General features: G+C 46.5%; 3 protein-coding genes across 3 annotated transcripts; 2 read left to right on the top strand and 1 right to left on the bottom strand.

The window, feature by feature from the left end:
- Positions 1-5,996: 5,996 nt before the first annotated feature.
- On the top strand, positions 5,997-7,990 carry PFLUO_LOCUS3662 (uncharacterized protein; the record flags this gene model as incomplete). The annotated part of the gene is made up of 7 exons (XM_073780932.1): positions 5,997-6,275; positions 6,342-6,440; positions 6,501-6,574; positions 6,627-6,726; positions 6,782-7,203; positions 7,266-7,389; positions 7,442-7,990. 7 exons carry the CDS (start codon positions 5,997-5,999, stop codon positions 7,988-7,990), a joined length of 1,647 nt encoding a protein of 548 aa, XP_073637738.1.
- Positions 7,991-8,068: 78 nt separating this feature from the next.
- Positions 8,069-10,084, bottom strand: PFLUO_LOCUS3661 (uncharacterized protein; the record flags this gene model as incomplete). The annotated part of the gene is made up of 1 exon (XM_073780931.1): positions 8,069-10,084. One exon carries the CDS (start codon positions 10,082-10,084, stop codon positions 8,069-8,071), a length of 2,016 nt encoding a protein of 671 aa, XP_073637737.1.
- Positions 10,085-11,445: 1,361 nt separating this feature from the next.
- PFLUO_LOCUS3660 (uncharacterized protein) lies at positions 11,446-12,473 on the top strand (the record flags this gene model as incomplete). Its single annotated transcript, XM_073780930.1, has 2 exons — positions 11,446-11,467; positions 11,500-12,473. The coding sequence occupies 2 exons, from the start codon at positions 11,446-11,448 to the stop codon at positions 12,471-12,473; spliced, it is 996 nt and encodes a 331-aa protein (XP_073637736.1).
- Positions 12,474-13,520: the final 1,047 nt, after the last annotated feature.

The raw sequence follows: 13,520 nt of genomic DNA, 5'->3' as shown, positions 1-13,520 counted from the left end.
GCTGCTATTAGGTAGTTAAAGAATTCCACATCTCTGGTCATCACTCACACACTATATAGCATACATATCAGCTATCTATGTTCAGGTGTTATAGGTCTCCAAATCAAGGGTCATCACTCACAAACTAGTCACCATATATATCAGCTTGCTGTATTTAGGTAGTCATAAGTCTCCACATCAGCGGCTATCACTCACTTGCTAATCACACCACATTTATTAGCTAGCTGCATCCAAATAGTTATAAGTCTCTTATGACAACGGTTATCACTCACTTGCTATTCACATCACACATATCAGCTGGCTATACTTAAGTAGTTATAGGTCTCTACTTTAAGACTCATCACTCACACACTATAATGTACATATTGGCGGGCTATATTCAAGTAGTTGTAGGCTTCACTCACAGTCTATTTGCGTCGCTCATATCAGCTGCGTATATTTAAATAGCTGTAGGTCCTCATATCGACAAAGAAGTTATTGCTTACATCCTGTTCACACCTCATATATTAGCTGGCAATATTCAGGTAGTTATAGGGCTTTAAGTCAAGGGTCATCACGTACATTCTATTCATATCACAGATCAGCTAGCTGTATTCAAGTAGTTGTAGGTCTCCAGTTCAAGAATCATCACTCACAGGCTATCCAATAAATTAGTTAGCTATGTTCAAGTACTTATAGGCTTCCGCTTGAAAGGGTATCACCTACTTCCTATCCGTAACACACATATCAGCTACCTATATTTAGGTAGTCATAGGTCTCCTCATCAAGGCTCATCACTCACACACTATTCACGCCACATGTATTAGCTAGCTGTATTCAAGTAGTTGTAGGTCATCAATTCAAGATTCATCACTCACAGGCTATCCACACCGCACCAATATATTAGTTGGCTGTATTCAAGTAGTTTAAGGACTCCATATCAAGGGTCATCACGCACACCCTATTCACGTCGCATATATTAGCTAGGTATATTCAAGTAGTAAAAGGACGCCACATAGAACATCGTCACTCACAAGCTATTTTTTATCACACATATCAGTCACCTATATTCAAGTACTTATAGGAATCCACATTAAAGGTCATCATCACCCACAGTCTATTCACACCACATATATCAGCTAGCTGTTTCCAAACAATAATATAAAATATCATGCAAGTACGAAGCATCAGATATAATAATTCATACCTGGCGCTCAGATAGCAAAATTCCTTTGTGTAATTCGTTTGGAGCAGCCATTGCCATGCTGGCAATAAGCCCACAGATGAACATGAAAGCCCGCATTTCGTCTTTTATATTATTTGCAAAAACGTCTTTTGACAAATTACTAAAGACCGGCTTTTAGCATGATTCGGTATGGCAATGTTGGAGGGACACACAGGACAAGAAGAACGTGTTGAGTCAAACAATACTCTGGGTGTGATTATTAAAAGAACTTGGTTCGCTTTCTTAGAGCAAAATACACGCATATGCCTAGCCAACACAACAGCTTCGCACCAGGTGATTACACAGTGTGGATCAAAACTTGGTGCATTAGGGCTAGTAGGGATGAGCTATCACACGCGTCGCGCGACTGAAAACTTTAACACCCATTACTCTTCCGTAGCAGGCTAATTATTGGCCTGACCCAGCCGCTCATCACCCGATGCTGCGGTTCGAGATACCAATGGCAAAAATGCCTCAGTATTTACTCTCTCTCTGGCGGCGACGTTGCATTCCATCTTCCTCCAGCCCACTGATTTTTGATCAATTCCCTACCCCTGAGTTTTGGCCAACTTTTCCCCCTCGGTCGTTCCTCTCGTTACCCTGTTCACTACATATCTTGTCTCAGCCTCTCACCACCGGCTCGTCCTTCGAAGACTTTCATAACGGTATCACCAGCTTTTACAACCCTCACACTCGGGCAAATGAAGCGCTTGAGATAGGCGAATCTATGACAGTCGCGCTGGATGGCTATATCAAGCTTGCCGGAACACAGCACCGCCCAAAGGGTAACGAGATCAATATCGGCGCGGATTGGTTCCGGATCTGAGATCATGCCAGTTTCGTCGGAAAACTCTTGTCTTCCTCGGCCGTGCATTCCAGAGCCTCAATATTAACCGAGCTGATCGGGTAGGTGCGAGCCTGACCTATCAGCGCTCACCGCCTCCGTTATGTTTACGTGGGCTGGAGCCTCAGGCCAAAATATCTGTCGAGGTTAGGAGCTAAAGACATATCGTACTGAAGGTGTCTACATCGCTACGAATTTCTCCTACTACGGACGACTGCGAGTTAAAAATTTACGGGCACCTCGCGAAAATCAAATCGGCCCACTTAGGGCAATCACTAATCCAAGAGCTCTATGACTCCTTCGAGCTCCGAGGCTATGCCGGCAAACACCGGAGCCTCGTCCTTCAGCCGATGCACATAACGCTCCTCGAGATGATGACACTAAACCTAAAACTGTTTGATCTACCCCTTCTCAAAATGACATTTAAGACGATTATTATTAGCGCTCGATTTTCTATATACTAAAGCCAATACCATTTACACTAGTACTATTCCTCTCAAACTAAGACAGAAAATACCTACCTGACTTAACCTTAGCTAGATCTAAAGACCGATAATCTGGTGCTTAGCCTAGAGGATAATACAATGCTAGCCGATCTTGCGGATGAAGAGATTAGTTAGCTGAGTCCTCGAAAAAAGATAGATGAATCGCGCACTATATACCAAAGCCGCTAATTCCGCCGACCCTCTAGAGGGAATAGCTTCAGTCTACCTATTCTTTCTGATTTTGGGGAAGCAAGAATTGGGAAGATATATGAGTCCGGTCCTTTTGTACAGCCGAATATCTATCGAGTTCCAGAGATCATATTTGAGATGGCCTAGGGAAGCGACTTTCCGGCACTGAGAAGGAGTCTTTTCTTCATTTCCTTCGGTCCATGCTTAAGTGGCTGCCGGAAGAGCGCAGGACAGGACCGGAAGGCAGCTGCTTGACGATCCGTGGCTGCTCTGATCCCACCCAATCTTATTGGGATAATTGTCCTCCAAATTTACGGCGGGGTAGTATCTGAAAGTCGCAATGGTAAAAATAGCGTATAGATATACATTTCATTGTCACTTTTTCTTTTCCGTATTTTTTTCTTGTCTACTATGTATACACACGTTGATTGGAAACTTCCAAGGTTGGTTGACTACCCTGAAGCTATAGCTCGAGACCCACTTACAGATCTCGATATCAAGTTTCGTCAAAATCCGACTTATTGTGCCACATCGAGAAGTCGTCCGGTCTAGCATTCTTCACTTAGCGATCTGCATCGAGTAAGCTTGATCAAGTCACGTTATTGAAGGCTGGGATATTGTCAGAGCCCCTGTAGAATTCTCCGTTGCTCTTCTTTGATTCATTGGAGCGGTTGCATCGTAAATCTCTACGAAACCCTAATTGACCCAGCAGCTGACTCGCAAGGGCTTGTTGAACAAATTCAATCGGATCTCTGGCAAATAAATAGCATTTTTGATGCAACTGATCTTATTAACGTCTGTCCCAGCATCGAACACCCCCGCTAGGGATTTCGCATACCAGCGTCGTCCTCACATACTTGGCTGCGGCCGGCCCCTCCAACGCCAATCCAGAGTTACACGACCGCCACTGACATCGCGACACCAGCTATTGATTTCTGACTACCTTGTGGGCAAGCATTCGGAGTGTCTGGACATATTGCTCTCGGCTATGTCTCTCATCTATTTTTGACAACTGTTTCTGAAATTCTGTCTGGGTCAGAGTGAGTACTCTCCACCGTCTTGGGGATACATCCGCAGACTTTCGGATCCTTTTTGTTAATCCCTTTGAAAGGAGGTTGATTCGCTTGTTTTCTTGCTTGATCTTAATCCCCGCGACGCTCAGTCAATCCTAACTGGATTCATCACCTTCAGAATGCTATTTCGCTTGTCGCGCTCGACGCGCTTGGTGGTTGTAATTGGCATCTCGACCTGCTTCTTTCTTGGCGAGATCTCTGGTCTGCTACTGCAATTACTTTCATGTGATTAGGAAAGTACACGCTGACTGAAGATAGTGGGATTTTACACGCATTCACTAGCTCTCATAGCGGATGCTTTTCACTATGTATGTGACTGTGGCAACCGTCTGCACCCGCAAGCTATCTTATTGTTTCGCTGATTCTTCCTAGTTAAATGACCTGGTTGGATTTGTGATTGCCCTCGTGGCCTTGAAGGTATACCTCGACAAAATCCTGTAAAGGACCAAATCCTCATCTAATCCGCGCTTCCTAGATCTCTGAAAGTGATGAATCGCCTAAAGACCTGTCCTTCGGCTGGCAGCGAGCTCAGCTTCTGGGTTCCTTTTTCAATGGAGTGCTCTTGTTTGCACTGGGTATCAGTATCATGTTGCAGGCAATTGAACGGTTTATCTCCCTGCACCGTGAGTCTCTTCTTGTTTCTATAATGGAAACATAGCTAACATAAGCTCCAGGCGTTGAGGATCCAAGACTTATGTTCATTGTTGGGAGCATCGGCCTAGGCCTCAATATTATTAGCGCAGTATTTTTGCATGGTAAGTTGTTTTGTTGACTTGACCACACGTAATCGGACGACTAACTGTCTGAAGAGCATGACCACAGCCATACCCATGCCCCTTCGCCATCGGTAGAAGATCCAATTTCACCGAATAGTGACATTTGTGAAGTGTCTCTCTCCAAGGTGTGTTGTCATTCCACCCCATGAGAGATATCTCACTGACAAGGTCACTTCACAGCATCATAATCATAAGCACCATTATTCTGAAAAGCTCCGCTCTTCGGTGACTGATAAACACGATCATAGCCATGGCCATAGCCATGATCATGGTGATCTCGGAATGTGGGGAGTTCTTTTGCATGTTATTTGCGATGCCGCAAACAATCTTGGTGTCATGATTGCTGCTTTGGTCATCTGGTTTGCCAAGTACGATGGTCGGTACTACGCAGATCCGGGTGTAAGTATGGGGATCGCAGTGATGATTATGCTATCATCTCTTCCGCTGGGTAAGATGGGATATTCGCCTTCCAGATAAGGGCAGCAAGCTAACATGGCATGCATCTAGTTCGGAGATCTGGACTCATTCTGCTGGAAAGTGTACCGACGGGAGTGGATATGAAGGATGTGCAACATGACTTGGAGCAGGTGAGTAATGTATTCATCCGTCTTTATTGGTTCTATGGGTATTAATAACCTTGACAAGATCCCCGGTGTTCACTCTATCCATGAATTGCACATCTGGCGCCTAAACCAGCACAAATCACTCGCTTCAGTGCATGTAGTAGTTGACGACAGCTCAGTCACCAACTTCTTGAAAACGGCCAAGATCATCAATGAGTGTTTCCACGCGTATGGCATCCATTCGACTACGCTGCAACCTGAAGTGCTTGTGGGGGTAGACCGTGGCAGTATGGCTCTCAGCACAATGGACCAGAGATCAATTCCCCGGTGCCAGATTGTTTGTGGGGCAGTGTGCGAGGAATTAACTTGCTGTGGATAACCAGTCCTCAGTTGGTTCTTGGACGGTCGAGAGCTTTTAATTGTCCTTATTCATTATTACTATGGGGGACCAAGTTATTCCTCAATGAAGTAGCCTTCTCCCATCATACAGTAAATGAAATCGTTATTGCGTTCAGAAATAATGCGCTGTTCGACGTGATAAGCGTTAGCATAACAGTTGGGTTGCCGAGCATAGATAACAACGGAATTTCTCCGCGGATAGTCGTCAGCTAACTAGCCTATAAGACAAGTCTGAATCTTGACGGGTGGATGCGGGGGCCTCTCCTCGGCTGTGAGGACTAGTTATATGTATTCTGGCTCCGAGATAGGAGCAGCTTGGCCTCCTGGCGGTGCGGGGATTGAGGGGAAGCTCACACGAGACTAATAATATACTCTTAATTCCACGCTTCCCTCTTGGCTTCACTCTACTCAACATCTGTGGCTGCCGCCCTGTCCCTAAAAACGCACAACCTCTACAATCAACATGTCGCTCCAGACCTGGGAAACGAAAGCCCAGAAAGGCAGAGACATTTTAGAAAACTCCATTCCAAAACAATGGCTTCTCCCCGCCGATAAGCTTCCGCCCGCAACGCAGAAGAACGTTACGGACCTTCCACGGCAGAGCGGACTGCTCAATGAGCGCGAGCTCAGTATTACCGACATGTCTGCCACGGCGCTGGTGGCAGAGATGGGTAAGGGCAGTCTCACGGCCGAGGAAGTGGTAGTCGCATTCTTGAAGAGGGCCGTTCTGGGTCATCAGCTGGTGAATAATCCTCAATTCTTTTGCTTTTTAATGATGCGACGCTGACCTTTTCTGTTACCCATACAGCTGAATTTTGCAACGGAGTTTATGGCCGATGAGGCTATTGCTCGCGCTAAGAAATTGGATGCTTATTATCAGAAGATGGGGAAATTGGTTGGCCCCCTAGTGGGTTCATCCTATTTGTAGATTTGTATTCGGAGAACTAATTATACAACCAACGCATAGCATGGCGTTCCTATCAGCGTCAAAGAGCATGTTGGCCTCAAGAACCGCACCTGCAATACAGGATATGTCTCTTGGTATGGGTTGATTAGGAGAGGAAAAGAGAAAGAGTAGCTGACGACATCACAGGATCGACAAAGTTACCTCAGAAGATGCGCTGCTACTGCAGTTGCTTGCGAACGCAGGAGGCATATTCCACGTGCGAACAAACCAGCCACAGTCCCTGATGGTAAGCTCTAACTAGTGTTTCTCCCGTCATGTAACCCTTGACTGAAAACAAACAGCATCTTTGCTGCAGCAACAATATCACTGGCCAGACACTGAACCCGCACAACCGTGAACTTACCCCTGGAGGCTCTTCAGGCGGTGAAGGCGCCTCGATGGGGTTCCGCTGTGCGCCACTAGGCATTGGTACAGATATTGGCGGGTCGATCCGATGCCCTGCGGCGTTTTGCGGCGTTTATGGGTTCCGGCCCACAGCACTACGCAACCCGCTTGTAGGCATTAAGGTTGCTGCGGCCGGCCAGGAGTCTATCCACGGTGTTGTGGGGCCATTAGCAAGTAGTTCCTTGGAGGATCTGGAGTTGTTCCAGCGTGCTGTACTAGACCAGGAGCCTTGGGATGTCGATACGTCCTTAGTCCCCATTCCGTGGAAGAAGGTGATTCCGAGCAGGGATATTACTATTGCTATTATGTGGGATGACGGGTAATTTGCATCATTCTTCTTCAACTTAGTTTCTGTTCTTTGAACTAACATATTACATACAGCTGTGTGCGACCTCATCCGCCCATTACCCGAGCTCTACGCCATGCGCGAGACAAATTGGTGGCAGTTGGTATCAAAGTCGTAGACTGGGAACCATACAAACACGGCCATGGCTGGGAAATTATAGTGAGTTCTATTCTTTTAATTTCTTCACTTCCAAGTTAAAGATGATATCAAGTCTGCCCTTTACTACCCCGATGCGGCCACCCTCCAACACAAGCAACTCCAAGCAAGCGGTGAGCCCGCCTGTCCACTAAGCGAATGGTCCTTCTCCTACAGCAAAGGCAAAACCCTTACACATGCCGAAACATGGGCCCTTCAAGAAGAACGGGATATCTATCGCGACGAGTACCACGCGCTTCTCAAACGGCGCGGTGTGGACTTCATTCTTAGTCCTGCGTATCCGGCTCCCGCCGCTGTGTTGGGAGAGTCACATTACTGGAGCTACACTGCTATCTGGAACGTGCTGGACCTGCCAGCTGCCGTTTTTCCTTCAGGGCTAGCTGTTGATAGTGAGTTGGACATATTAACGGCCCAGGATGCGAAGTATATACCACGAAGCGAGGTAGATGAGAGGGAGTGGAAGAAGTACCAGGGCCCTGACAGGTATGAGAAGGCACCAATTGCTCTACAGATTGCTGGGAGACATTTTAAGGACGAGGAGACTCTGGCTGCGGCTAGGGTTGTTGATGAGGTTGTGAATGGTGTGAAGATATCAAACCTTTAGTTTGGTAGATCAATGAGCAGCTCGAAGCCCTGAATTACAAAAACATTGAGTTTAAATATCACTATGTCAAGTGCTTTTTTACAGGATAACCAGCTCTGCAGCCGAGAGACCAGTAGTTGTGCGACAAACAACCACACAAACAGTGCGCACCAACAGTGGGCTTGTCCATCGCTTCCAAGGCATCTCGCGAGCCGATACTGGATAGCAAACCTCGATCTTCCAGTTTTTGTCATCAACAGAGACCTTTTGGGACACGCCATTGACGTAGCAAGACATGTCTTGGAGGTCGGAGTTCTTTAGATCCACCGTGCCCTGAACTTGAAGATGGACTTGCGGTCCTCTGATTTCTTTGCTCCTCATACTGACTGTCATAGACGGTAGCGCCAATTTGGCAGAATCTCCGCCGTAAGTTTGAGCTGCGGGTTCCAGATCAATAAAGTCAGAGTTGAGAGCCGGCACTAAGGGTGGCTTTTGGCGGTTTCGAGTTGCTGCTTCGAAAGCGTATCCAAACTTCAAAAGAGAGTTGTCATCGTAGGCCTTTCCAGCAAAAGTCAAATTGACAGGCATTTTGGTATCGTCCATGGTTCCCATTGGTATCGAGACAGTTGGGACACCCAGATGACGTATTGCCAGATTGCCGTTTGAATACAACACTCCGTTCCTCCAAGCAAGCCGGGATCCCTCGCTGTCAACATCTGCATTCGAGGGTCCTACATCACCGTTTGCTGGAAAGACGACTGCGTCCAGATTCTTATTTTCCATCCAGTCTTCCAATGTCTGGTTCCTTGCATGTTCCAACGCCTGTAAGCCTTGTTCCATGCCTGGGAGCTCAAACATAGAGACTGGCTTCTTGGATGGATAATTCACCAAATCGAGCCAACTCAACTGATTGTCTGCTTCATCTTTGCCCTGTAACGTTCCAGGTTCAAGTGGGAAGATCATATGAGGATCGACTTGCGACAAAGACTGGCAGTCAGACTGGCCATTCGCAATCAAGAAATCGTCCCAGACATGAGCTATAAGTTCACACCGCTCAGTTTTAAGCCATCTCTCTGGTAAACCATCAATATTTGCCCACTTATCAGTGGTTGGGTCGCAGTCTTCGTATGTCGTCACGAGCGGAAAGTCAACTTCCACAACGGTTGCACCACATGATTCCAGACTTTGCTTAGCACTTTGCCACAGCTTCACCATTGAAGGTCGAATTGACATAGACGCGGAGTCTTTCGCTTCCAAGTACATGGAGGGTATTCCAAGCCGCTTTCCTCTCAAAGATTGTTCATCTTTCAGCCCCACAAAAGAATCGGGTCGAGTCTGGTCAGCCGTAGGTAGCGGAATAAAGGGCTGTTCGTTCCAGAAGTCTCCGGTTGTCTTAGAAACATTCACTGCGAGAATATCGAGAACACGAAGCATGTCATCCATTGTCCGTGTGAGGGGAACTAGTACATCGCACGTTGGATATAAAGGAAATACCCCTTCTAGCGAAAGGAGTCCTCTTGACGGAGTATACGCAACGAGCGAGTTGTTTGACGCAGGAGATCTTCCAGAGGACACGGTTTCCGTACCTAAACTGAAAGCTGCAAACCCTGCTGCAGTTGCCGTGGCAGAACCATTTGACGAGCCAGATGCGTAGGCGGCGGTTAAATAGTTGAGATTGTATGGGCTTTCTGCCCGACCGTAACAACCACGCTGCATCCCCCCATTGGCCATCGCAGGCATGTTTGTCCTACCAAGAACAACGGCACCGGCAGCTCTCAATTGCTTCACACAAGTTGCGTCGTCCGTTGCAACAAGATTTTCGAAAGCTGGTGAGCCAGCGGCGACTGTCATTCCCTTGACTTTCATATTATCCTTCACTAGAAATGGAATGCCTTCAAGAGGTCTGGGAGGAGTTCCCATAGCCCTACGAGCGTCTGATGCAGCAGCTTCCTCAAACACGGAAGCGTTGAGGATGGGAATGGCGCTAAGTTTGATTCCACCCGCATCGTAAATGCTGATGCGTCGAATATACCGCACAACCAATTCAACGCTTGTAATGTGCCTTGAGGAGAGTGACGATAAAATGTCTGAGATGCTTGCATCAAGAATACTCATGTATTCTTCTCTTCCCGCCGTGATCTGCATATAGATTGTTATTTAATTTGGCCACAAATAACAGAGACGAACTTACTCTTTCCATTTCAAGGATTCAAGATGAATGAGATAAAGTCCAGGAAGGATTGATGCGGCTTTGCACAATTTAAAGCGTGAGAGAATATTAAACATGGGCTTCCCGCAGTATATATAGCTGAATGGATGATACTTGCCCCGCTCTTTTCTAGGGGCAGTACTCTCAGACAAAAAAAAGAGAGAATACCAAAGTCTGTCGGAAACTGACTAGAGAGGAAGTTACGTCACTCGTGTCTAATTGGCAACTCATGCCTTGAGAGACCGAGTAGATTACATCCGGCTTTGTGAGGAGAGAAGAGGACCGACATCCTGTGGATGCCATTTCTTTGCGGAGTACTCGAGTCGCCTTCCCCTTTTGGCTTTCCTACGCAGGTGACTGATCCTGAGTCTGGATGTTAATCATGGTTCAAACTCCGACCTCGGCCCCAAACGAACTGTTATTCTTCCTTAATATTTGGAACTGTTAATTAGGTAGAATAGGAGATACTAGTTATCTGACGTTCCTTCTAGTTGATCCACGGCGCAACTTGTCCCTATTGGCTCACTTCTTCGGACGTTCCGGCGGCAGTGGAGACCCCTGAAATAGAGAGGGAATTTGAGGGATAGACCCCAAGGAGTTGTAAACTGGACAATTCTTAATTGCCTGCTGTTTGTTAAACTGCTTGGACTTTCCTTCAAAGGTTTAAGGCGACTCGAGTTTGCTGAAGCTACAACTATCTGAACTCGTGGGAGATGAATCCGATTGGCTTGAGATACCTATCCCGGTTTTTGCCTGAGCGGACTTTTGTCCGCTCTTGGGTTTGGTCTCGGGCCCGGTATCCACTACCATCTACGGGTCAGTTTCAAAATAGTCATGTGCCATGAGAGAAAATCGCGCTTTCGCAGCCCGCGGACCCCGGGAGGCAATCTCATGAGCTAACAAGGGAATAGGTTGGACACCGAGATATTTCTCGTTGCCAGTGACTTAACTTCCATCGTTTCAATCAAATTCTTATATATATAATTTCCCCTTCCCAATACCGATCAATGGTCTGAACCACAAACTCACAAGAGAAACCATCGAGCCCCCTTTTGATATTGGTTTCGGTCTGGCACCATTTGCTTCCTGTTCGCAACAATCAACAATGACAGCCAAGTCAGTGAATGCTCAAGAACATCCACGAATGTCGAAATTGAAACTAATAGATTCTTTGCAAGGTTTAAATACCCGGCTGAAACTGCTCGCCATATTGCGACAATACTCGGGTTTCCCTCCAAATGCTCATTGCCCTCTGCCCACTATCGCAATGCATGTCAGGAAATATCTCAGTTGGCCAAGTTGATATCTGAATTTGAGCCAGTGCGTCTGTACACGAAGCCTGAAGACGTCAATTTGGCACAATCAATGATTAGCGACAAAGACTGCGGGTCCTTTGGGGTCGACATCACTCCATTCGACACCAATCATCTCTGGGTTCGCGATACAGCGCCAGTATACGTTATTGGTAGCGATTCAAACCAAGAAGACAGAAATAGGCGGCTAGCGATCAATTTCAAGTTCCACGAATGGGGCAACAAAATCTCTCCGGAGCACGGATTAGAGATCGACTACGAGTGGCCAGACTTGGGTGAAGATGAGATTAAAAAGAATGCAGGTTTCGCCAAACGGGTAATTGAAAACGATTTCCACCCTTCCCCAGTGACCTGTATTGAATCAAAAGTGCGTTTGGAAGGAGGCGCCATAGTTTGCGATGGCGATGGTACACTGATCGCCAGTGAGAGCAGTATCATTGACAACGAACGAAATCCTGGGCTATCTAAGCAGACTATCGAAGAAGAGCTGAGCCGCTTGCTTGGAGTTGAGAAGTTTATCTGGTTTCCGGGATTCAAAGGCCTGGATGTCACAGATGTTCATGCAGACGCGGAGGTGCAGTTTGTTCAGCCTGGTGTTGTCGTCATCTCTCGGCCTCATCAATCTGCCCCGAATGAATGGTGGAAAGTCTACGAGCAAGTGAAAAGAGCGCTCACACTTGAAAAAGATGCAAAAAATCGCCAAATTCAAATTCACACCATCGATGAGCCTGACCCGAAGTTTACGAAGAATTCAAAGCATGAGGATCCTGCTACCAACTATGTGAACTTCTATTTTGTCAATGGAGGGCTGATTATCCCTGGCTTTGGGGATCCAGAAAAGGACATACAAGCACTAGAGACCATGAAGGAACTGTGCCCTGATCGAATTGTCAAGCAACTTCATGTCAATGCCCTCCCTCTGAATGGTGGCGTTATACATTGCTCCACACAGCCTGTCATTGATATCAGCGGCGGTTTCTGAAAGATAGTACAGATAATCAACATCAAATCCAATAGAGAAAAAGCATTCACCACTTTGTTTTTGTGATATGAATTCTAAATTGAGCAGTTTTCGCTTGTGTAGTCAGATCTGCGCTAGTACGTAACTGACAGACTAAGAAAAGTTCTTACCGCTGGAACCCGGCACTGGTCGGATCCACTGACCTTAAATTCAAGAGTTGTTATCTCCCGACACAGATAGCGGACAAAAGTCCGCTCGGGCAGAAACTGAAGACGAGCACCTGCGAAGGGAAAGAGAAGCCTATGCAAAAGGATGGCTAGGCATAAAGCAGGCAACAATCTTTAATTTGCCATGGCTTCATGAATGACAAGCCAGGCTTTCCCCCCTTCCCTTTTTGCCTGGTCTTTCTGATGCTATTACAATAAAACTCAAAATAAAGCCGTCATGATTGATCGTCTTAGACTCTATAGTAAGATTATGGTCGTGTCCTCTTTCCTCATTGAGGTATCGGCTTGCCCCTAAGATACTACCAGGATTCGAGTCGGCAACCAATTATGAGTCTGTCGTAAAATCTTTATTATTCGCAGATTCATCAGTATCAATTCATGTTCCGGATACCCCGCATCTCCGCGACCCATCGCCAGGCCCCGAAGGCTAAGGTTCCAGTATGGCCCCGAAAACTGGATCCGCTAAATTTCATTCGTGCAAAGGTCACCTTATCTTCCTTTTCTTTCAATAAAGCTGGGAGATTGGTTAACAAGCGAGAAAAAGCATTATAATTGGAAAAGGATATAAATATTCCATACTGCTCTTTCCACTTGGCAGCAAAGATTTCAACGGTCCTGTTTCTTGTTTGATATCTTCGCACCAGCTCATTTAACATGGATCTGGAACAGCCTCTCAAGCCGGTCCTATCCGATCAAGATGCGCAAGATGCGCAAGATCTTGCGATGCTGGGACATAGCCAGGCTTTGACTCGGAAATTCGATATGTGGAGCATGCTTTCTCTCACATTCTGCGTCCTGGGTATGTTATTTGGTCATTATCTACCGTGTTGTTTCGTGGCTG

Source organism: Penicillium psychrofluorescens, assembly GCF_964197705.1.
Source record: "Penicillium psychrofluorescens genome assembly, chromosome: 2".
Classification (NCBI taxonomy): domain Eukaryota; kingdom Fungi; phylum Ascomycota; class Eurotiomycetes; order Eurotiales; family Aspergillaceae; genus Penicillium; species Penicillium psychrofluorescens.
The sequence above is the reverse complement of the archived record's forward strand: the minus strand, read 5'-3'. Positions and strand labels throughout refer to the sequence as shown.